The sequence below is a fragment of the Peromyscus californicus genome, unplaced genomic scaffold (genome assembly GCF_007827085.1).
Source record: "Peromyscus californicus insignis strain IS unplaced genomic scaffold, ASM782708v3 Scaffold_11__1_contigs__length_118956290, whole genome shotgun sequence".
Classification (NCBI taxonomy): Eukaryota; Metazoa; Chordata; class Mammalia; order Rodentia; family Cricetidae; genus Peromyscus; species Peromyscus californicus.
The window spans coordinates 103,371,642-103,393,711 of NW_026294402.1; the positions used below are offsets into that span (position 1 = coordinate 103,371,642).

General features: G+C 47.1%; 3 protein-coding genes across 6 annotated transcripts in view; 2 read left to right on the plus strand and 1 right to left on the minus strand.

The window, feature by feature from the left end:
* The window catches only part of Qrich1 (glutamine rich 1), a 40,947-nt gene extending 28,453 nt beyond the window's left edge, over nt 1–12,494 (plus strand). For all 3 annotated transcript variants that reach the window (XM_052721141.1, XM_052721152.1, XM_052721162.1), the window contains 6 exons: nt 195–349; nt 2,442–2,556; nt 8,417–8,525; nt 8,875–9,026; nt 9,486–9,576; nt 11,526–12,494. In XM_052721141.1, coding sequence (XP_052577101.1) covers nt 195–349; nt 2,442–2,556; nt 8,417–8,525; nt 8,875–9,026; nt 9,486–9,576; nt 11,526–11,718 — 815 coding nt within the window. In that variant the 3' untranslated portion in view covers nt 11,719–12,494. The remainder of the gene's footprint in view (nt 1–194; nt 350–2,441; nt 2,557–8,416; nt 8,526–8,874; nt 9,027–9,485; nt 9,577–11,525) is intronic.
* A 266-nt stretch (nt 12,495–12,760) lies between these two features.
* On the plus strand, nt 12,761–18,067 carry Impdh2 (inosine monophosphate dehydrogenase 2). Of its 2 annotated transcripts, XM_052721186.1 has the most exons (15): nt 12,761–12,940; nt 13,349–13,397; nt 13,945–14,046; nt 14,145–14,219; nt 14,464–14,670; nt 15,141–15,228; nt 15,299–15,498; nt 15,576–15,666; nt 15,753–15,848; nt 16,069–16,140; nt 16,793–16,936; nt 17,022–17,166; nt 17,257–17,400; nt 17,528–17,611; nt 17,700–18,067. In XM_052721186.1, the coding sequence occupies exons 1-15, from the start codon at nt 12,843–12,845 to the stop codon at nt 17,719–17,721; spliced, it is 1,617 nt and encodes a 538-aa protein (XP_052577146.1). In that variant the 5' UTR covers nt 12,761–12,842; the 3' UTR covers nt 17,722–18,067. The 2 variants fall into 2 exon arrangements, with proteins under 2 accessions (XP_052577146.1, XP_052577154.1); XM_052721194.1 differs by lacking the exon at nt 16,069–16,140 and having other exon boundaries at nt 12,764–12,940.
* A 342-nt stretch (nt 18,068–18,409) lies between these two features.
* Ndufaf3 (NADH:ubiquinone oxidoreductase complex assembly factor 3) lies at nt 18,410–19,995 on the minus strand. The gene is made up of 5 exons (XM_052721244.1): nt 19,428–19,995; nt 19,123–19,318; nt 18,907–18,973; nt 18,734–18,834; nt 18,410–18,653 (listed from the first exon to the last, which is right to left on the minus strand). Exons 1-5 carry the CDS (start codon nt 19,502–19,504, stop codon nt 18,537–18,539), a joined length of 558 nt encoding a protein of 185 aa, XP_052577204.1. The 5' UTR covers nt 19,505–19,995; the 3' UTR covers nt 18,410–18,536.
* Between the last annotated feature and the right edge of the window lie 2,075 nt (nt 19,996–22,070).

Consider the following 22,070-nt stretch of genomic DNA (forward strand, 5'->3'; position numbering starts at 1 on the left):
TATTGGTGTAATAGTGTAACAGCATATGTTACTGAATTAATAGAACAGTTCTGATTACAGATGCAAATGGCCACTCCTCGCCCAGGCTCTGTTGGGCAGTATTGTCTCTGAGCCCTCCTTTTAGCAGTGTGAACAACCAATTAAGACATCACTATTGCCAGGACTCCCATTCACCCTTAGGACTTATGTCACAGGGCGCCAGTTGCTACGATTCCAAGAAGATCTGATCTCCTCTGCTGTGGCCGAATTGAATTATGGCCTCTGTTTAATGACACGGGAAGCTCGAAATGGAGAAGGTGAACCCTATGACCCAGACGTGCTCTACTACATTTTCTTGTGTATACAAAAGGTAGGAAGCGATCTTGACAGGAACTTGTTTGAACTGTGTTCCTATTGGATGCTTTCACATTAATTTAGGAAAATGACAAGAAGGGATAACAGGACAATACAACACACCTGTCACCCCAGCAGTCGGGGTCTTTGTGAGTTCCTGCTGGCCAAGGCTATATAGATCCTGCCTTTTTTTTTTTTTTTTTTAATGCCTGTGTGTTCACTTTAGAAAAGAATATATGCAAATAAGTATGTATAATTCTGCCACCTAGATAACCATGAGGGCTAGTAAAGGGGCTCAGTCCTTGGAAGTACTTGCTGTCCAGGCCTAGTGACCTGAATTTCATCCCCAGAATTGATGGTGGAAAGTATTTAGTGATTAACTTTTTTTTCTTAAGTGAAAATCATTTATTTATTATATTTTCTTAAAGTAAGTGCGTAGTTTATTTTATAAAGTTACTCAATCTGGTGCTCGAATATAGCTTTTATTGTACCTTACATTAATACAAAACAATTGTTTGAAGGAGTATGGCTAAAATGGTATACAAACCTCTGGTTTTTCAGAATAGCAGAGACTTACAGATTGGCAGTTTGGGGGAGCAGAGGTAGATTTCTTCCCATTCAAGACTCCAGAGTAGGATTCCACAGTATGATGGCAGAAGGCTTGTTTTTCTGTTGGAGCTCACTGTATTGACTGGCTCTGAGAACAGTTAGCCTTCTAGTTTATTCCTTTCCTTCTGGTCCTAACCTGTAACTACCTGAGTTACCTCATATGCTGCTTCTAGTCATATCAGGTAGTCTAGTGTAGTAATATCCATTTATAGAAAAGGAAATTAAAAGACTTACATGTGTTGGAGAGATGGTTCAGTAGCTAAGAGTACTTACTGCTCTTACAGAGGACCAGTGTTCAGTTCCCAACACCTACGTGGTGATTCACAGCCATCCCTATCTTCAGTTCTAGAAGATCCAATGCTTCCTTCTGACCCCTGAGGGCACCAGGCATATATGTGGTACACATAAATATGTATAGATTAAGCACTTATACACATAAATCTAAACGAAATTAAAGATGGGCATGGTAGTATCTGCTTTTAATTCCCAGCAAGGTTGTGGGGAGCAGAGGCTGATAGATCTCTGAGTTCAAGGCCAGTATGTTCTACTTTGTAAATTGTAGGCCAGCCAAGGTGACAGAATCAGTCTCTAACTCAAAAAAAATAAGCCAAATTTTAAAAAAATAGAGAAAAAGATTTGCATGTGTTGGTATCACGCCTACCCACTACCCACCTCTGTCCCTTCTTTAAAATTATTTATTTATTTATTTATTTTTGGGGATGTGGTTTCTCTGTAACAGCCCTACCTGTCCTGGAACTCACTTTGTAGACCAGGCTAGGCTTAAACTGACAGAGATCCACCTGCCTCTGCATCCTGAGTGCTGCAGTTAAAGGAATGCACTACCATGTCCAGCTTCTATTCGTGATTTTTTTTTTCTTTTTGGATTTATTTTATGTGCATTGGTGTTTTGCCTACATGTATGTTTGTGTGAGGGTGTTAGATCTTGGAGTTACAGACAGTTATTAGTTGCCATGAGGATGCTGGGAATTCAATCCAGGTTCCCTGAAGAACATTCAGTCCTCTTAACAGCTGAGCCACCTCCAGTTCCCGATTCTATTCGTGATTTTTAAGAGTCATTTTATTTCGTGTGTATGTGTGAGTACCTCTGTGTATGTATGGGCACTGTGTGTAAGCAGTAGGGGCTGTGTGGATGCTGGGAACTGAATCTGGGTCCTCTGTAAGAGCAGTAAGTGCTTTTAACTGCTGAACCATGTCTCCAGTTCCCACCTCCAAGATTTTTTGCTACAGTGCCTTGTTTATATGGATAGTATTCACAAAAGATCCCTCATTAATTCAGCTCTCAGAAACATAAAGATGTATTCATGTGATTCGAGGTATGCTGTGGAAATAACACCAGCTGGATAATTCTGATCTAATACCTTTTTTTATTGGAGAGAATGATTAGGGTAAGGAAGTGGTTGGTAGTAGTGAAAAAATGTTTTTCCAAAGATTTTATTTAAGAGACTACTGGTAACATTTGTCAATTACTTTTCTTTTAGTATCTTTTTGAAAATGGAAGAGTAGATGACATATTTTCTGATCTTTACTATGTTCGTTTCACGGAGTGGTTGCATGAAGTTCTGAAGGATGTCCAGCCCCGGGTCACTCCGCTTGGTAAGAGTTTCCCTTGTCTTTGAATTTCCTTCTTTTCTACTTGAGTTTCTTCCTTTTCTCCTCCTCCTCCTCCTTCTCCTCCTTCTGTCTGTCTGTCTGTCTGTCTCTCTCTCTCTCTCTTTCTTTTTAATGTATGTGGGTGTTTTGCCTGCATGTGTATCTGTTGTGTGAGAGTGTTGTGACCAGAGAATTGTGAGCTGTCATGTGGGTTCTGGGAATTGAACCTGGGTCCTCCAGAAGAGCAGTCCATGCTCTTAACCACTGAACCCTGTCTCCCATCCTCCACTTGGACTTTAAGAAGATAGGTAGCTAAGTTGGTGTGGTGAACACCAGCACTCAGGAAGCAGAGACAGGTGGATCTGTCTGCGTTCCAGGCCAGCCAAGGCTACATAGAAAGATCTTATCTCAAAAACAAAAGCAACTACAAGAAAACCCAATCAAAACAAAAACATAGGTAGCATCTCAAAAACAAAAGCAACTACAAGAAAACCCAATCAAAACAAAAACATAGGTAGCGACTTTGGCTGGCTGCAATTATAATGTGGGGGAAAGGGACAAGCAGCAGTTTGAGTCTCTGATGGTTTCCCTAATAAGAAAGGAACACTGTTCAACAGAGAGTTCTGCTGACCCCAGTGTGTAACACTGGGGGCGTCCAGAACTGGTGTGATTACTAACAACTTTTCTTCTTGTCCAAATTTATTAATCAAAATAAGAATCATAACCGGGGGGCTGGAGAGATTGCTCAGAGGTTAAGAGCTCTGGCTGCTCTTCTGAAGGTCCTGAGTTCAATTCCCAGCAACACATGGTGTCTCACAACCACCTGTAATGAGATCTGGTGCCCTCTTCTGGCATGCAGGCGGAACACTGTATACATAACAAATAAATCTTAAGGAAAGAATTATAACTGGATGGTGGTGGAACAAGCCTTTAATCCCAGCTCTTGGGAGGCAGAGGCAGGCAGGCAGATCTCCATGAGTTCGAGGCCAGCCTGGTCTACAAAGGGAGTTCTAGGACAGCCACAGCAGTTGCACAGAGAGACCCTATCTTGAGAAACAAAAAGAATTATAGCCAGGAGTAATAGAATGTACTTGTAGGAAGGCTAAACAGGAAGATTGCTTGTATCAAAAAGCAAAAAGTTTAAGGCCAGTGTGGGCAGAATTGTGACACCATTATCTGAGAAAAAAAGCTAAGTGAATAAAGCAAACATGGAATTATCATTACTGATTATTAAAATGTATTTTTCAGGGGCTAGAGAGATGGCTTAGTGGTTAAGAGTACTTGTTTCTTGCAAACGACCGAGGTTCTAAGTCCTGGCACCCACATGGTAGCTTACAACCATCTGTAACTCAAGTTCCAAGGAATCCAGTGCCTTCTGCTGGCCTAGCAACTGAAATTACATACAAATGGTTGTCAACCATGTGGGTGCTGGACATTGATTCCAGGTCTTCTGCTCTAAACCATCAAACCATCTCTTCCACCCCCTAAGTTTTGTTTTTCAGATAGGCAGGCATGGTAGTCCATTTCTTTAATCCTAGCAATTGGGAGGCAGAGGCAGGCTGATTTCTGTGAGTTCCCTGTCTGTAACATCAGATCCTGTTGACCTAGTCAATCCTTCCCTGCCTTCAAGGCTCTGAGTGGTTTTAATTTTTTTAAAAAAGCAAGCCAGGTGGTGGTGGCACACATCTTTAATCCTAGCTCTCCAGAGGCAGAGGTAGGCAGATCTCTGTGAATTCCATGCCAGCCTGGTCTACAGAGTGAGTTCCAAAAACAAAACAAAAAAAAATTTTAACTGCCCTACTGATTGCTTTCTCAACATTCAGAAGCTGAGATAGGATGATCTTGAATTCAAAGCCAGATTAAGCTATATGTCAAGACCCTGATTCAAAAGAAAAAATTATGAACCATTGTGTCTATAGAATATAACTATGGATTTATCCAAAGCTAGCATCCTGGATAATATTTATGTCAAAAGAATACAAGTTTTCGCCAGGCAGTGATGGTACACGCCTCTGAGATCCCAGGAGACAGAGGCCGGGGGATCTCTGAGTTCAAGGCCAGCCTGGTCTAAAGAGTGAGTTCCAGGACAGCCAGGACTGTTTCCTGTTTCATAGAGAAACCCTGTCTTGAAAACAAACAAATAAATAAATAAATGATAATACAAGTTTTCAGTAGAATATCTTAGTTAATTTTTGTTTTACGTATATTTTTTCCCTGGGTAGTTTTAGAGGTCCAGCAAAACTGAGGAGGAATTACAGACAATTTCTATATAAAGCTGGGTGTGCTGGTACATGCCTGTAATCTCAGCATTTGGGAGGTAGAGTCAAGAATGATCTGGAGTTTTAAGTTCAGTTTGCAGTATATGTTTGAAACCCTGTGTCCAAAATGGAAGTTCACATTGTCTAACGCTCATGGTTTTATAGTAGGGCTCATTCTTAGACCTTTAATGGGTTTTGGTAAAGGTATGGATACATGTATCCATCATTATGGTATCAATACAGAATGTTTGTGTGTATATACACCACATCTGTGCATGTTTCTGCAGAGACCAGAAGAGGGCATCAGTTCTCCCTAGAGCTGGATTGTTAAGGTGTTGGTTGCTAGGAAACAAACTTAAGTCTTCTAAAAGTACAGATTGCATTCTAACCACTGCGCTCTCTCCATCACTACAAAATATTTATTCTAAAAATTTGTTTCCCATTTATTTATCACTTTCCCCAAAGCCTTTGGCAACCATTGATAGTTTTCTAATATCTCCATAATTTTGCCTTTCCTAGAATGTCATAGCTGCTTCCACTGCTGCTACTGATGCTTTGATTGATTGATTGATTGATTGATTGATTGATTGATTGATTGACAGTGTCTCACTGTGTTGTGAGTCCTGGCTAGCTTGGAACTTGAGAGATTTACCCACCTTTGCCTCCAAAGTGCTAGGATTAAGGGCATATATCGCCATGGAACACACATATCTGCCTATTTTTGCCTCCAATATGTCATCATGGCCCAATTGGGATGACTTATTTATCCTTCTTGTGATTCATTTTTCAATTAGCAGTGTGTATTTAAAGCTCCTGTGTGTCTTTATTTGTGTTGTTTGTTTGTTTGAGGCAGAGTCTAACAAATCCCAGACTGGCCTCAAACTGTATAGCCTCAAACTATATAGCGCAGGGTGACTGAGTTTCTGATCCTCTTGCCTCCATCACCAAGCTCTGGGGTTACAGGTATGTGTTGTCATCCCTAGTGTAGATGGTGCTGGCAATTGTACTCTTTGTGCATACTAGATAGTCACTCGACTCACTATAGCCACCACCCTGTTGGATTTTTTTAATTAAATATTATTTTTGTATTATGTCTTGTGTACTGTGTGTATATGTGTGATGACCACATAGGCAAGAAGAATTGGAGTTATAGCTGATTGTGAGCCACCATGTGACTTTTGGAAATAGAACACTCGTCCTCTGGCAAAGCAGCCAGTGATCTTAACTGCTGAACCATCTTTACTGTCTCTTTAAGACAAGGTCTTAGGGGCTGGAGAGATGGCTCAGCAGTTAAGATCACTGGCTGTTCTTCCAGAGAACCTGGGTCCAATTCCCAGCACCCACATGGCAGCTTACTGTTGTAAGTTGAGTAACTGTCTGTTACTCAAATTCCAGGGGATCTGACATCTTTATACAGACATGCATGCAGGCAAAACATCAATGCACATATAATAAAAATAAATAAAAGACAAGGTCATATGTAGCTCATGCTGGTCTCATTTATTCTGTAGCATTTAACTGTTTTTTTTTTTTTGTTTAGGACTGCTTTTTTGTTTGTTGTTCTTTGTTTTGAGATAGTCTTTCTATGTACCCCTGGATGCCCTGGAGCTCACTATGTAGACCAGGCTATCCTGGAACTCAGAAGAAATGCTGAGAAGTCCTGGTTCTTAGGTATTAAAGTCCTCTTTTGGCTTACAACACAAGGCTTTTCTGTGTAGCTCTAACTGTCCTGGAACTCACTCTGTAGACCAGGCTGTCATGGATCATAGAGATCCTCCTGCCTCTGCCGTTGGAGTGCTTCTGGGATTGAAGGGATGCACCATCACCACCCAGCCTATTAAAATCCCTTTTAATTGCATAGATGAGAATAAAGTTAGGAAAGAAAAAAAATGTAAACTGTTGAGGAGGCAGGTGGCAAAGTCATCCACCAAGAACAGAATATGCCATGGTTTACTTGAGAGGGCTCTGCTATGCCGGTCATCCTATATTGTAGGGCTTCATACATGGAAAGAGGAGAGTGCTTGGCATTGCTGCTTTGCTGTTATGTATAGAGTAAATAGACCAGAGCAAAGCCAGAGGCAGACATAGTTGAACACTGCAATTCTGCACTCCTGAGTCAGAGATGGTAAGATTGTAAGTTCCAGGTCTGCCTGGGGTACATACTGAATTGCAGGGTAGCCTAAGCATCACGGAGAGACTTGATCAATGAATCAAAAAAACAAGAAAAAAGCCAGAAATGCCTTCAAGAAATGGAAGTGCTTTAAGTAATAATAGAAATGAGGACTGTTGGGCCAGGCAGCGTGGTGCATACCTTTAATCCCAGTACTGGGAGGCAGAGGCAGGCAGATCTCCGTGAGTTCGAGGCCAGTCTGCTTTGTAAAGTGAGTTTCAGGACAGCTAGAGCTATTAAATAGAGAAACCTTGTTTGGGGTGCGGGGGAAGAGGACTGTATCAAGCAGAATGTTTTTTCTTCCTCTTAGGAATTGCCACCTTCACTTTCTGACTATGGCATCTTAAAAGTCTTGGAGAAGTAGGCTGTGTCAGCTCATCTGCTAGACATGTCCCCAGTACACAAATACTTGCACATCTTTAAAAGACTTGAACACATGGAGGTGCCATAGTGGTCAAATCAGATGGCATGTTACTGTTTATCCAGGTTCAAACTGTTGGCCTTTTGAACCCTGTAGCTATATGTTTACTCGGGTATGAGAGTAATACCTGGTATTTTGGAGGAAACATGTAGCCTTCCCTTTTGTTCATGAAATTGCCTTGCTTTCCAGGAATGGTGGATATATATATTTTCCAAGTTTCTATGCCTAAACACCCTGAAAATATGATCTAAGGGCTAGAGAGATAATTCAGACTCTTGCAGAGGACTTGGGTTCAGTTCCTAGCACCCACATAGTGGTTCACAACCATCTGTAACTCCATATCCGGGGAATCAGATATCTTTTTTTGATCTTCACAGGTACCAGGCAGTTCACACAATGCACATACATACATACAAGCAAAACACTCATATACATAAAATAAATCTAAAGAAAAGAAAACATGACCTAAGCTTCTTAAAGTATATAAGCAGAGTTTGGGTTATAGCTTTATATAGTTTACTTTCCTTAAGCACGTTCCTTTTGCCCTAATAATCTTTGATGGGTGTAGAGGGATTAAGTGTCAACAGTCATAGAAACCTGTTTTCTCCACAGAAGCCCGTGGTTCTTCAGAGCAGCAGCAACAGTGGTACCACCTTGAAACTTAATGAAAAACGAATAGTCATTATCAGTTCCTACCCCACAAATTTGATTGTGACCCAAGGGTCTTTGCTTTAACTAGCTCTGGATTATTTAGCCACATCCTAGGGATATTTCCCGTTAAGACTTGTTTCCATCCAGGCGGTGGTGGTGCTCACCTTTAATCCCAGTACAGAGGCTGAGTTCAAGGCCAGCCTGGTCTACAGAGTGAGTTCCAGGACAGGCTCCGAAAGCTACACAGAGAAATCCTGTCTGGGAAAACATGACTGTGTTCCTGTGTAGTCCTTGTCTCTTCTGGTCCTAGTGTTTGTGGACCTCTGTCATCCAGTTGTTGCAGTGGTGCTCTGTTCTACCTAGGCTATGTTCTGCCCAGCCACGTGACTGAAGAGATGCTGTGGGAATGCAAGCAGCTTGGGGCACATTCCCCTTCCACACTGCTGACCACCCTCATGTTCTTTAACACCAAGTAAGTGTTCTGGAAACTACATGCTTAGCTACTACTACCATCTAACTAGTGCAGAGAGTGGAGACACCAGGAGGAAGTTCTGTATTCCTCTGACACATTTCAGAAATTGTGAGCTAGTTGGGGTCCATTTGGCTTCTTTTTTGTATAGTGAATGGTAAGGTGCAAAAGCCTTGCCAGACCCTTTCAATCCATTTTAACATGGCTCTTTCTCTGGACAATGTGCTTAGACATGGCCCTGCCCAGATCCTGGGAGTAGGGAGTGGTTTATCTGAGTCACTGATGGGCTAAAGGTAAGTCATTGTATCCTCCCGGCATCCCTCTTTTTGCCTTGCTTGCGCTTGTGGTCCAGGTACTTCCTGTTGAAGACAGTAGATCAGCACATGAAGCTGGCTTTCTCCAAGGTCCTTCGACAGACAAAGAAGAACCCCTCAAATCCTAAGGATAAAAGCACGAGTATCCGTTATCTGAAGGCCCTTGGGATCCATCAGACTGGCCAGAAAGGTAGTGAAAGGAAACAGGAATGACAGCAACCAGTGCTGCTTATCTTGCCTGCCTTTGTCCTTCGGAGGATGTATCTAAAGTTGAAGTTGTCTGGATAGATTATCTGCTTCCTTCTCCTTGACCAGCTCCAAACATTTCTCATAGAATCAGGGATGCCCTAGAGAACATAGCTTGTTTCCTCCTAGTCAGTATCCATGCCTCCTCCCTTTCCTTTTTACCCAGGATTTCCATGTTGAGGTGGTTGAATGCTTAAAGTTACTGATCTAGGTTTGCATACACTAGTGCCAGGTCTGTCCTGTATGCATTTGTTTTTAGTTATTTATGTGTGTTTACACCCACACACATGCATGTCTTTGCACACATGCCACCTTCCGAGAGGTCAAAGCACAACTCGGAAGGAATCGGTTTTCTCTTTCTTCCTGTTGAGTCCTGGATATTGAACTCATGTTTATTTAATAGTTACAGATGACATGTATGCAGAACAGACAGAGAATCCAGAGAATCCATTGAGGTGTCCCATCAAGCTATACGATTTCTACCTCTTCAAATGGTGAGGAGGCCTTCTATACTAACCATGCAAGTGAATGTGTGTGTGTGTTTGTGTGTTGATGATAGGATGGGCTTGAATTCCGGATTCACTCACCTACCTTCCAAGCACTGGAGTTACAGGTGTGCACCACTAAATCTGACTTTTATATTTGGCTTTTGGAAATGATTTGCTCTCAGATTAAAACTACAAAATGCCTCCCTATGACAAGATGCACATACAAAGTAAGCATTCACACAGATACTGAAAGGAAAGTGGGACGGGGGTTGCCCAGGGTTAGACTGCTTGTCCAGTGTGCCCTGAATTGAACCCCCCGTACTACTAAAGAAATAACTTTTTGTTTGTTTGGATTTTTTTTTTTTTTTCTTTTAAACAGGGTCTCTTTGTAAACCAGGCTGTCCTGGAACTCACTTAGACTAGATTGGCCTTAAACTTGACCTCAACAGAATCTACCTGCCTTGGCCTCTTGAGTACTGGGAGTAATGGTGTGTACCACCATACCTGGCCAAAGAAATAACTTTTGTTTGCTCTGCCAGAATGTGTGATATACACAGTACTATGATATAAAGGGGATCACTGAACTATTGACGGATACTCTTTTAGAGACAGGGTCTTTCTATGTAGCCTGGAATTCAGTAAACCAGGCTGGTCTCCCACTTACAAGAGATCTCTTTGCCTTTGACCTAAGATGGCTGGGATTATATGTGTGCACCACCGAGACAGGCTCTAACATTGACTGTTCATAGAGGAGGTATAAAATACAAAGCCTATTTTTTTTTTTTTTTTTTTTTTGGTTTTTCAAGACAGGGTTTCTCTGTGTAGCTTTGCGCCTTTCCTGGAACTCACTTGGTAGTCCAGGCTGGCCTCGAACTCACAGAGATCCGCCTGGCTCTGCCTCCCGAGTGCTGGGATTAAAGGCGTGCGCCACCACCGCCCGGCAAAGCCTATTTTTTTAATCACATAATGAAGATGGTCCTGTACCATTCTGCCTCAGATTTGTTACTGCTGCCATCAACATGGGGGATGTTCCTTTCAACTTTCTTTTTCCTTGTCCCAGCAGTTTGGTATATTCTCTTCATATTAATGTCAGAAGGAGCTTTTGTGGTTAGGGGTCTTTCTATTTCTATTAGATTAAAACCCTCACTTGTTTTTCACTACTCCACAAATAATCCTTATATGATGAACAAAACCTCTAGTGCACTCCCACTGCTTGTTCATGCCTGCTGCTTTTGGCCCATAACCATACTGTGCATCCAAGGGCATTAAGCTTTCTCTTCTCGACTGGACACAGCTCCTCCAAGGAAGCATTTCCAGATCGCCTGTCTTTGCCTCCAACTAGTTCCTCTGTAGCACTCAACTGCTACCAGTTCTTTCGTATTTGTGTAACTTTGTTAGGAACTATCTAATAATTGTTCCTGCTCACTTCTTTAACATCTGTACTAATATAGACCTGGCACACATAGCCCTTCATTACGTTTGGGATTGCTGGATGAATGCTTGTGAGATGATGGAGTATGCTAAGTACTGAGGAGGTTCAGCGCTGTGTACAGACTACAGAGGAAGTGAGCCCAGTAACAAATGTATTGGTGGAGTAGAGAACAGTTATGATTAAACAGCTGGAGCTAGATCTTGTAGATGGTGAAGTCTGCTATAATTGTTATGTAGATTTAAATGTTAGTTTCTTGTGGGGCACATTCTGAGGTACACTAGGCAAGGACAGTAAGTGATTGATCACAGTGTTTATATAGAGGACGAGAGAGGCAGATGTCACTGGCACCTACACTGGCCCAGGTGAGTTCCTGGCATGGTGTGTAGAGTCCGTGGAACTCCGTAGCTGTGTTACCTTCAGATCTGCTGCCTCAAGAGCTCTTCATATAATGCATATTTTGGAGGCTCAAGCTGGAAGTGTTAAAATTATGCTATTATCCATCTTTTACTGGAATATTCTTCAGCCCCCAGAGTGTGAAAGGCCGAAATGACACCTTTTACCTGACACCTGAGCCGGTGGTGGCTCCCAACAGCCCAATTTGGTACTCAGTCCAGCCTATCAGCAGAGAACAGATGGGACAGATGCTGACCCGGATCCTGGTTATACGAGAAATTCAAGAAGCCATTGCCGTGGCCAGCGCAACCACCATGCACTGAGGTGCCTCAGCCACATTAGGAAAAAAAAATCCAGGAAAAACCAGACAAAGACTTTTACACTAAAGAAGAGGCCTCCATTTTTTTTTTTCTTTTTTCTTTTTTTTTTTTTTTTCTTTTTTCTAATTGTAGTTACAATGCTTTTCAGGCTACTTCTGTTAAAAATGTAAAAGACAACGTTGCCCCTTTCCATCTTCATGGACCTGGGCAGAACCCTTGGTTCATGGGGCTCTGGGTTTTCTGAGAGCCAGATGTCCTAGGAAGTGGCTGGCTTTTTCTTTCTCTTTTTTTTCTTTTGTCTGGGGCATGGGGAAAGGGCTTGGACTGTTATGGGACAAATATGGGCCCTTCCCTTCCTCAAGGAAGATGGAGCTGCTGATGGATCAACCCTCCTGGGAATCTCCACGTGACCTTCACTTTGGCCTGGCAGGCTTGACTGATTACATGGAGCTACAATTTTTTCTTCATGCTCAGACATAAACTTAGCATCTTAATGAAAGAAAAATGAGGGGAACTTCAATTATGATTTTATTAAAGACAATTTCTATTGCACCCTCCTTTATGACAAGTGACATAGATGTTAAAAACTTTACCCTGCCTTTTTTTTTTTTTTTTTTTTTTCTTCCCCTGGCCTAACATTGAGGCCTTAAACCTGAGGCTCCTGTGCCTGATGGAATTCTTGTAACATACACTCGTGTATCATATAAAGATACCACTCTTTCTCTTATGTATTCTTATTCTAGTTGTTTATTAAGAATGACAAGCACGTCTTTTCAACACTTCAGTGGATAATGTGTCTTTATTTGGGGGAGGAGCTTTTCGCGAAAGTGGAAACAAAACTTAATTGAATGGGCCAAGAGCCTTCGGGGGCGGGGCGTTGGGAGGGATGGGACAGGAAACAGCCCTCGGGCAGGAGGGCCTATGAATGCAATGAGCATGCGTTCATTCCTCCCAGCTAACTACGCCTCCCTATGGGGCGTTGCACAAATACTCACGCCCTACGCTCTGGCGTCAGCGACGCGCGCGGCGTAGTGACGAAATCGCCTGGTTTATATTGGCGCGGTCCAGACGGCGGAGGCCTCTGCGGCGCGGTCCTCGGAGGCGCGCGTCCGTGCTCCTCGTTGGTCATGGCGGACTACCTGATTAGCGGAGGCACGTCTTACGTGCCAGACGACGGACTCACCGCACAGCAGCTCTTCAACTGCGGGGATGGCCTCACCTACAAGTGCGGATCTAGGGCAACCATCTGGGGGAGGCGAGGGGGCCGGATGAGGGCTTCATTGAAGCTCTCCTGGAAGCGGACATGGGGAACAGGTTCCGGGGATTACTTATCTCCGGAGAATAACTTTGACAGATGTGGAGCCAGGGCTGGGATAGAAAGGGTCGTTTCAACAGTACGTAGTACTTGAATCTTGAGACTGTTCTCTGGGCGCATGGAATTGTCAGTGTGCAGGAGCACTAATGACAGCTAGTTCCTTGGCAGAAGACTCCCCTGTCTCTAATCCACCCAGTGCCATCTTGCCTGTGGCACACGGGCTGAGCATAGCTCCCTGTTCAGAGCTTTATGGGATGATATATGGAGTTGGAGTCTCTTTTTATAAGCCTGAGAATCCTGCCTAATTCCCTCCTACAGCGATTTTCTCATTCTTCCTGGGTATATCGACTTCACTGCGGACCAAGTGGTGAGTATAATAAGGGACTAGGTTTTTCTGTTTTGTTTTTGAGATTGTGTCCCTGTATAACTTTGTAGCTGGTCTGGAACTAGTTGTTGACCAAGCTGACCCTGAACTAGTGGTCCTCTTGCTTCTGGCTTCTGAGCGAGTGCTGAGATTACAGTAGGCACGTGCCATTATGCCCATTCTAGGAACTGAGTTGTGAACGTCTAGTCTAGAAGGGAGGAAAGGGCTGCTGGTTGGTTGGTTGGTTTTGGTTTTTCAAAACAGGGTTTCTCTGTGTAGCCTGACTGTCCTAGAACTCTTTGTAGATCAGGTTGGCCTCAAACTCAGATCTACCTACCTCTGCCTCCCGAGTGCTGGGTTTAAAGGTGTGCATCATTACACCCAGTTGGTGCTGCTGTTTGTTAATGTGAGCTACACCAGAATGGGGTTTAGGGAGTTGGGTAGAGTCAATGGAATGGTCTTTCTGGTGCGCATGCAGGTCACCCAGGGCCATTCTATGGACCCTGAGGAATAAGCTGTGGTTTCCTTTAGTGGTCCTTTATCTCCTCAGGATTTGACCTCTGCTCTAACTAAGAAGATCACACTGAAGACCCCATTGGTTTCCTCACCTATGGACACTGTCACTGAGGCTGGAATGGCCATCGCAATGGCGGTGAGCCCAGAGGGTTATGGGAGGACAAGACAGGGTGCCATCTCTGCCAGATATTGCACTTCTAAGTCATCACTTACTGGCATGTGTTCATCTTGTAGCTTACAGGAGGTATTGGTTTCATCCACCACAACTGTACACCTGAATTCCAGGCCAATGAAGTTCGGAAAGTGAAGGTCAGAAGGGCAAGGATCGTGGCCAGGATCTCCTGGGAATTACAGAGGTGGAGTGGGGTGGGAGTGGAGGGTTTGTTCTGCTAAGGGTCCTTTCTTCCCACTGTGGGGTTGAGTTACTGAGGAGAAAGACCCAAGACCCCATTTCATAAGATAGTGCACCGTGCTTCCAGCCCTCACACTTTAGACCAGGAGGCTGATGAAAGTGATTTCAAAGATGCAGTGACCTTCTCATCATCTCTTCCAGAAATATGAACAGGGATTCATCACTGATCCTGTGGTACTTAGCCCCAAGGATCGTGTGCGGGATGTTTTTGAGGCCAAAGCCAGGCATGGCTTCTGTGGTATCCCCATCACAGATACAGGCCGAATGGGGAGTCGATTGGTGGGCATCATCTCCTCAAGGGACATTGATTTTCTCAAGGAGGAAGAGCATGACCGTTTCTTGGAAGAGGTAGGTCTCCATAGCAGGGGACAACCAAGGTGTAACAACCCAGGCTGAAGACAGGCACTTTCTTTTACCTGTGTGAATTACTGATGTCCTCATTTTCTGGCCACAAAAACCCCCAGCCGTGTTTCTTACTTCCTGGGGTTTCTGCATCCCTTCTCCCTGCAGGGACTCTGGTTACAAAATGTCTGCCAGCATTCACGCTTTATTTTTTCCATGCTTAAGGTGGGGGCTAGTTCTTAAGGACCTTTCTTGTTCTCGTTGCTCCTTTGTGGATTTTCCTTCTCGATGAGAGGCTGCTCCCTGTACTGTGTTCTTACTCAAGTATCACTAATTTCAGTGGTATAACGACTACTGAGTGCCTGTCAGGAGGGACAGTTGGGGTCCTGGATGTGATCATGGTGGTCCTTTGATAGTGTGGCCTGTGGGAAAGAGAGGGTCCTGGTCTGACTCGTCTGTCCTCATGGTTCGTCTAGATCATGACAAAGAGGGAAGATCTGGTGGTGGCCCCTGCAGGCATCACTCTGAAAGAGGCAAATGAAATTCTGCAGCGCAGTAAAAAGGGTGAGTCCTGAAGGTGGGAAGGGGCACAGAAATGCTCAGGGTCCTCATCCATGTCCTGTCCTGTGTTCAGGAAAGTTGCCCATTGTGAATGAAGATGACGAGCTAGTAGCCATCATTGCCAGGACAGACCTGAAGAAAAACCGAGATTATCCACTGGCTTCCAAAGACACTAAAAAGCAGCTGCTGTGTGGGGCGGCCATTGGCACTCACGAGGATGACAAGTATCGGCTGGATTTACTGGCCCTCGCTGGTGTGGATGTAGTGGTTTTGGTAAGCTACAACATAAGTTGGGGTGGAATTGAAGGGGTGATTGCCATATCATGGTATAGAACTTCTTCCTGTCCTAGGATTCTTCCCAGGGAAACTCCATTTTCCAAATCAATATGATCAAATACATCAAAGAGAAGTACCCCAATCTCCAAGTCATTGGAGGCAATGGTAAGAGAAGCTGCACTGGTGGGTAAGGATGTTTGACCCTTCTTAGCACCTGGACCCGCCCTCATTACCCTTCTGCTTCACTGTAGTAGTCACTGCTGCTCAAGCCAAGAACCTCATAGATGCAGGTGTGGACGCTCTGCGAGTCGGCATGGGATGTGGTTCCATCTGCATTACCCAGGAAGGTAAAAACCGGCTTTGATCGGGGCCAACAGCTCTCAGGGCAACTACACTTGAGTCCTCCAACACGGGCAACTCTAGGGCCAAACAGGCCTCTTGGATGGGTGACATGGCTGGAAGCAAGACAAGTTCTTGTCACCCCTCACCTGCCACTCCTTGCCTAGCCTGGCCTCCTTGCACCTGCTCTGTGCCCTCTCTAAACTCTGGTCTGTTTGTTTTATTTAGCGGCTCCCAAGATCCCACCAGACATAAAGTCCCACAGCCCCAAATGCCCTTCTACTGTCACGGGCTGCTATAGTAAGTCTGGCCCGGCGCACTGGCCCGGCCCAGCTGCCCACTGCCCGGCTGCTTGGTTGACTGTAGCTGTAGCTCCCAGGGTTTGTGGTGCTGTTGGGTGGGCAGGGCAAACAGATGTACAGACCATGGTTTGGGGGCTGCTTGAGATTACAGCTCCTTTCTAGGGTGCTCATAGAGCAGGACCTCCTTCCTGAGGCAGGCCCTGCTCTGCCCACATCCTCTGCAGTAGGCACAGCTCAACAACCAATTCTTGAGCCTGCTCTCTCTTCTACGTCACCATTGCCCCGATCTTGCCTGAGCTGCCCACTCTGCAGGAAGGGCTAGGCCTGACGTGGTGCCTCTGGATACTAACTGCACGATTATTCTTTCCCCATCTGTAACCAGCTGGGCGGGGCTTCCCGGCTGCTATAAACTGCATGTGCCTGAGGCTGCATTGGGCCCTGAGCCCTGCACACATGCACGTGCACACGCAGAGGCGAAGCCAGCACAGCTGTTTGTATTATTCAAGGCAGATGAGCAGAGCCATCCCAGACACATCTCTTCGTCAGCTCTTGACTTGGTATAGGTCTTTCAGAGCTCCTGGGTCCTGTGAATGGCCCCTTGTATCCCATCCCAATACCACACATCCATCTGTTCCTCCATCTCTCAACAGTGTTGGCCTGTGGGCGGCCCCAAGCAACAGCCGTGTACAAGGTTTCTGAGTATGCTCGGCGCTTTGGTGTTCCTGTTATTGCTGATGGAGGAATCCAAAATGTGGGTCATATTGCCAAAGCTTTGGCTCTTGGGGCTTCTACAGGTAAGGCCTAGTCACCTTAGGACCAGGTGGTATCCCCTTTTCTGTATTGCTCAGATTCTGCCTTAGTTTACTTATCTGTCTGCAGTCATGATGGGCTCCCTCTTGGCTGCCACTACCGAGGCCCCTGGGGAGTACTTTTTCTCAGATGGGATCCGGCTAAAGAAGTACCGTGGTATGGGTTCTCTTGATGCCATGGACAAGCATCTCAGCAGCCAGAACCGATATTTCAGGTAGGACAGGCAAACAAGTCACTCCGCTAAGCCCTGCATGTAGTCCCATCCCTATGGCAACTTTGCCAATTTCTTTGCCTATTCCAACAGTGAAGCTGACAAAATCAAAGTGGCCCAAGGAGTTTCCGGGGCTGTGCAGGACAAAGGGTCTATCCACAAGTTCGTCCCTTACTTGATTGCTGGCATCCAGCATTCCTGTCAGGACATTGGTGCCAAGAGTTTAACCCAAGTCCGGTGAGCTTGGGGAGCTGGGACATGAATAGATAACCCAAGTCCGGTGAGCTTGGGGGGCTGGGACATGAATAGAGGGAGTGGTACAAAGGCCAGCTGCTGCCTGCATCTAATGCCTGCCTTTCTACAGAGCCATGATGTACTCTGGGGAACTGAAATTTGAGAAGAGAACATCCTCAGCTCAGGTGGAAGGTGGTGTCCACAGCCTTCATTCGTAAGTCGCCCTGTGCCCGAGTGGGAGTTTCTGCCAGCCTCAGACCTCCCCCTCCTGCCCTGAACTCACAGGTGGTCTCTGTCGGCAGGTATGAAAAGCGGCTTTTCTGAAGAGATCCAGTGTGTGCCTTGGATTTTTCAATAAAAAGTTTTGGGAAAAAAGTGACAAAACTGATCTTTAAGTTCAGTAGGCACGTGGGACTTTGCACCATCACAGATGTTAAAATATAGTCCTTTCCTTTCTGGCCGAGCACTGGGCCATGAGATAAACACACTTTGTGGACCTGGAGTTAGGGAGCTAGAGAGCTGGCCCCGAGGTTAAGAGCACTGGCTGCTCCTCCAGAGGTCCTGAGTTCAATTCCCAGCAACCACATCACCTATAATGAGATCTGGTGCCCTCTTCTGGTGTGCAGACATACACACAGGCAGAACACTGTATACATAATAAATCTTTTTTTTTTTTTTTTTTTTTTTTTTTGGTTTTTCGAGACAGGGTTTCTCTGTGTAGCTTTGCGCCTTTCCTGGGACTCACTTGGTAGCCCAGGCTGGCCTCGAACTCACAGAGATCCGCCTGGCTCTGCCTCCCGAGTGCTGGGATTAAAGGCGTGCGCCACCACCGCCCGGCGTAATAAATCTTTTTTAAGAAGTCTATTGGGGTCCCCTTGCATCTGCATATGAGCAAGTAGTGAACACTGCCTCCCAGCCTTTCAAGGCCCAGAGAATCCTACATTGTCTGAAGATGAGTAACCCTTAAATTTCCAACCCCCCAGTCAGCAACCACACCCAGTAACACAACCGATACTTGTACATAGAAGTTAAGTTCTTATCCTGGGTAAGCATGGCAAGTGTTGGAAGTGCCAAGAGGGTTAGGAAGACAGGGAGTCCCTGCACTTGGCAAGGTGCCAGTGCTGACTGTTCCTGGTGTTTCATTCTGCAGCGTGACCCAAAGAAGTGAGTATAGTCTCTCCAGGAGGGGGAATGAGGGCGGCTCCTGTCACTCGACCTTCATGACACAGGAAGTTGAAAGTGGCACAAGCATTGGGCTGCAATGAAAACATCAGAATTAGCATGCCTGGGCTAAGTAGGGCTGAACTAGGTAGGATTTCCATGTCTGAAGACCTACCGTATCCTGCACCTCCACAGCGATGCCCCGTTGCCTCATGGACTGTAGTACTTCGGAGTGCAGCCGCTCAGTCTTGTTTCCAGTGCCCACCACAACAATCTCTAAGGAAGAGGGGACCAAGTGTTGAGGGTTTGAGATAGCCTTAGGACCCAGATCTACCCACGCCCCCATACCTATTCTAGGCTCCAGCATCCAGAAAAGGGAGAAGCTTTCTTCAGTGATATCCTGATGAGATCCCACCTGTATGGGAGCAGAGGCCATTCAACACGTCAAATCTACACAGCCTTTACCCACAGCGATACTAAAGAGGCAACAAAATAAAGCTAAATTTGCTAGGAGGGAATAGTTTTTGGATCTCGACTTCAACTTCACTACAGGGTAGGGCTCACATTCCACTGGACCACCGTCTGTGGGAGCAGCGCGCACGGGCCAAGCACGCGGTTTCCGTTGATCGTGAAGCCTCTGCTATTGTAGCTGTCAATGTACACGGCCTGAGGGAACTCGTTCTGCAGCAGAGAGATGCGAGTCCGCTGGTACAGCTCATCATCCGCGGGAGAGAGCCGGTGGCCCCGGCGCGGGGTCCTCCTGCGGAGAGCTAAAGTCAGGGGCTCGTGGCTAGGCCCTACTACTCTGCGGGACCGAAAGGCCTGGGGCCAGGGGGCGGGCCGGGGCGGGCCGGGGCGGGGGAGCTCACCGCAGCAGATCCACGCGCCCACAGAGCCGCGCAGGATGCGCTCGCGACAGGCAGCGAAGGCCAAGAGCGGCGGCCATGGCTGCTCGGCGCGTTAGAAACAGGGTCCGAGGGGTGATGGGATCGCAATGTTGTCTGCCTCCGCGCGCCCACAGCGCCCCCTGCGTCCCGGAGGGCACCGCGCAACTGGCCCGGCGCGGTGGGCGCTGACATCTGTCTCAGTAGACTCCGTCCCCCGGCGCGGTTCTTGTGTCAGCACCTGTTGCCCACCCCGCCCCAGGCAGGCCTCCCCCGACTGTCCCTAGGGAGGGGGGACACCTGCTAGCACCGGTGCCCTCAGGGTATTGTTTTGGGCCGCAGCTGGGGCCTGTTCCTCGGGTTCTCAGCCATTATTCAGGGCTCCCGGGGACCGGGGCGGGGCAGCCGCGCACCTGGTCCTGTTATGAACACCTGGCCAAGGTGTGGTGCCAGCCTCCAGGCCCCTAATCCCAGGCTTTGGAGAGCCGGGCTCCGTGGGCGGGGCCCACGGCTAAGGTTTCCTTAGCTCGTCTCCAAATCGCTGCCCTCCCCAACCGTCACCCGTGCGACCGTTGGCGGCGGCGCGGCGCTCCAGGAGAGGCGTGGCCGGGCGTGGATTGGCTTCCCGGGAGCGCGAGGGGGTGTGGCCAGATGGTTTCTCCTTAAAATGGCTCCAAGTCTTCGGACAGCTAGAGCCAGCGGAAGGGCACGCCGCAGCAGTGCCGGAGTAGCTGTTCGGGTGGGACTGGCTGGGCCGAACCGGAGCAGACGTGAAGTAGACAGCGCCTGGAGCATCACTCTGTCCACGCGCGCTCTGCGTGCGCGGGCCGAGCGTCTCCCTCCCCCTGTCTTGAGCCGAGTCTAGGGCCTACTGGCACAAGAGTCGCTGGCGGCGCGCGGCTTGGGCATCTCTGCGCACCGGTTCTGTCCTGGTCTCAGGGGAACTTTGTCGCGTTTTCCGTCCGCTGGACTAGACGGGTGGGATGCTCGACACCATCGGGGCTTGGCTATGGGGTTCTTGCAGGGCCGGTTGCAATGCGTTCTGGGGGAGGCTGTCCTGCCGCTGCTATGTGGGCCGGTTTGGCCCCTGGCACTTCGTGAGCTGGCAGCGTCACCGGACAAAGAGCCCCGAGCCTTGGGGTGTCCCAGAAGTCGACGCGTGGGTTTACTTCCCCTCGGGTCCCACGGGATCGCTTCCCTCTTGGCGGATTCCGAAGCCCGCCCAGTCACCGTACCAGTGGCTCCTGCTGCTTGGGACTCAAACAGGGCTAATCCTGCCCTTCTGATCTAATCCGGATCGGGACCTGGTCCCGGGAGAGGCCCCCACCTTCTCCTATTGTTCTGGGGCCCAGGTGAGCGCCTCAGTCTCACTAGACTGGATTACACCACCTGCTTGTCTGCCCACTGGAAAGGGATGGGCGGGTTCCGGTTTGGCCCCAGGGCGAGTGACCTGGGGGCAGGAGCCCTCCTCCAACGGCTGGACAGCGGGCAACGGAATCCCAAAAGCAGCTGTTGTCTCCAGAGCATTCCAGCTGCGCTTGGATTTCGTTCCCTGCTCTCCTGCCTGAGCAGCGCCCTGGCCCAGATGAGGTGGTCTCTACCCTTAGAAACCCTCTGGGTGGGCCATTCTGATCTCCATCTCTCAGGTGCACCCTCAGGCTGATGGTGGCAGGCAGAGACGACGGAAAGAGCTCAGGCTGATGGCCCTCTCTGGAATCCCCGGAGAACACTGACGAGGGAGGTCCTGGGTCCTCTCTGTAGAGCCGCAATGGCGGTGAGTCCCACAGGGCCGCCCAGCCCGCAGCTCGCTAAAGATAGCTCTTCACTTCCTGGGGAAAAACCACCCCAACCGTCTTCATGGAGGGAGAGAAGTCGCTGAAATCACCAACTTGCCGGTGGGTCTCAGTCCGGCTAGCAGCTTACCTACAGCATGGAAAGTGCTTTGGAATGACACGATCACTCCCGTTGAGTGGGCACCCAAGAAGCCATCGGGAATGTCGTGTCCGCCCAGTGCTCTTTCGGCACCTCCCAAGCAGGGCCTCAGAGCCCTGGCCCAGAGAGGAGCCTTACCAAACTTTTCTTATCCCTAGAGTTCACTCTTCTCCGGAGCAAAGTTCACTAGTTCGATTCATTCATTACTAGGGGAAGTGGAGGAGATTTAAGTTACATTGAAATGAAAGCGTTTGGACAGAAGAAAGCTTTCCCGCAGTGTGCTCCACCTGAGGTCTCTGATTAGTTTGGTCTTCTCATGATCACATTTAATTGTCTCAAATTGGCCAGTTATTTAAAAAAAAGATCAAAGTGCCGGTAACATCTGGTCAAAGGAAAAACATTAAAGGTTGGTAATTCTGGAAATTATGATAATTCCTCAGGTATCGGGAGGTGCAATTTTTATCAGATTGGACTTTTATTGGGAATAAAGACGTCCCATACCCCAAACGAGGAAAGTCAAGCAAATGATCGGAAACAACTCGTTTGGGTTTTTTTGCTTGCTTTTTAAGTAGGCAGTAAAGTGTCTTTAATGAAAGGTGGGCGTGGTGGTGCACGATTTTAATTCCAGCACTTGGGAGGCAGAGGCAGGCAGATCTCTGAGTTCCAGTCCAGCCTGGTCTACAAAGTGAGTTCCGG

Bases quoted from the DNA above. Each gene is read 5' to 3' on its own strand.
- Impdh2 (XM_052721186.1), top strand. From the start codon at position 12,843: ATGGCGGACTACCTGATTAGCGGAGGCACGTCTTACGTGCCAGACGAC. The intron at 14,671-15,140 runs GTAGGTCTCCAT...TGGTTCGTCTAG, and splicing joins ATGACCGTTTCTTGGAAGAG to ATCATGACAAAGAGGGAAGA. The intron at 17,612-17,699 runs GTAAGTCGCCCT...CTCTGTCGGCAG, and splicing joins GGTGTCCACAGCCTTCATTC to GTATGAAAAGCGGCTTTTCT.
- Ndufaf3 (XM_052721244.1), bottom strand. From the start codon at position 19,504: ATGGCCGCCGCTCTTGGCCTTCGCTGCCTGTCGCGAGCGCATCCTGCG. The intron at 19,319-19,427 runs GTGAGCTCCCCC...AGCTCTCCGCAG, and splicing joins GGGCGCGTGGATCTGCTGCG to GAGGACCCCGCGCCGGGGCC. The intron at 18,654-18,733 runs GTAGGTCTTCAG...TTTTCATTGCAG, and splicing joins CTGTGGAGGTGCAGGATACG to CCCAATGCTTGTGCCACTTT.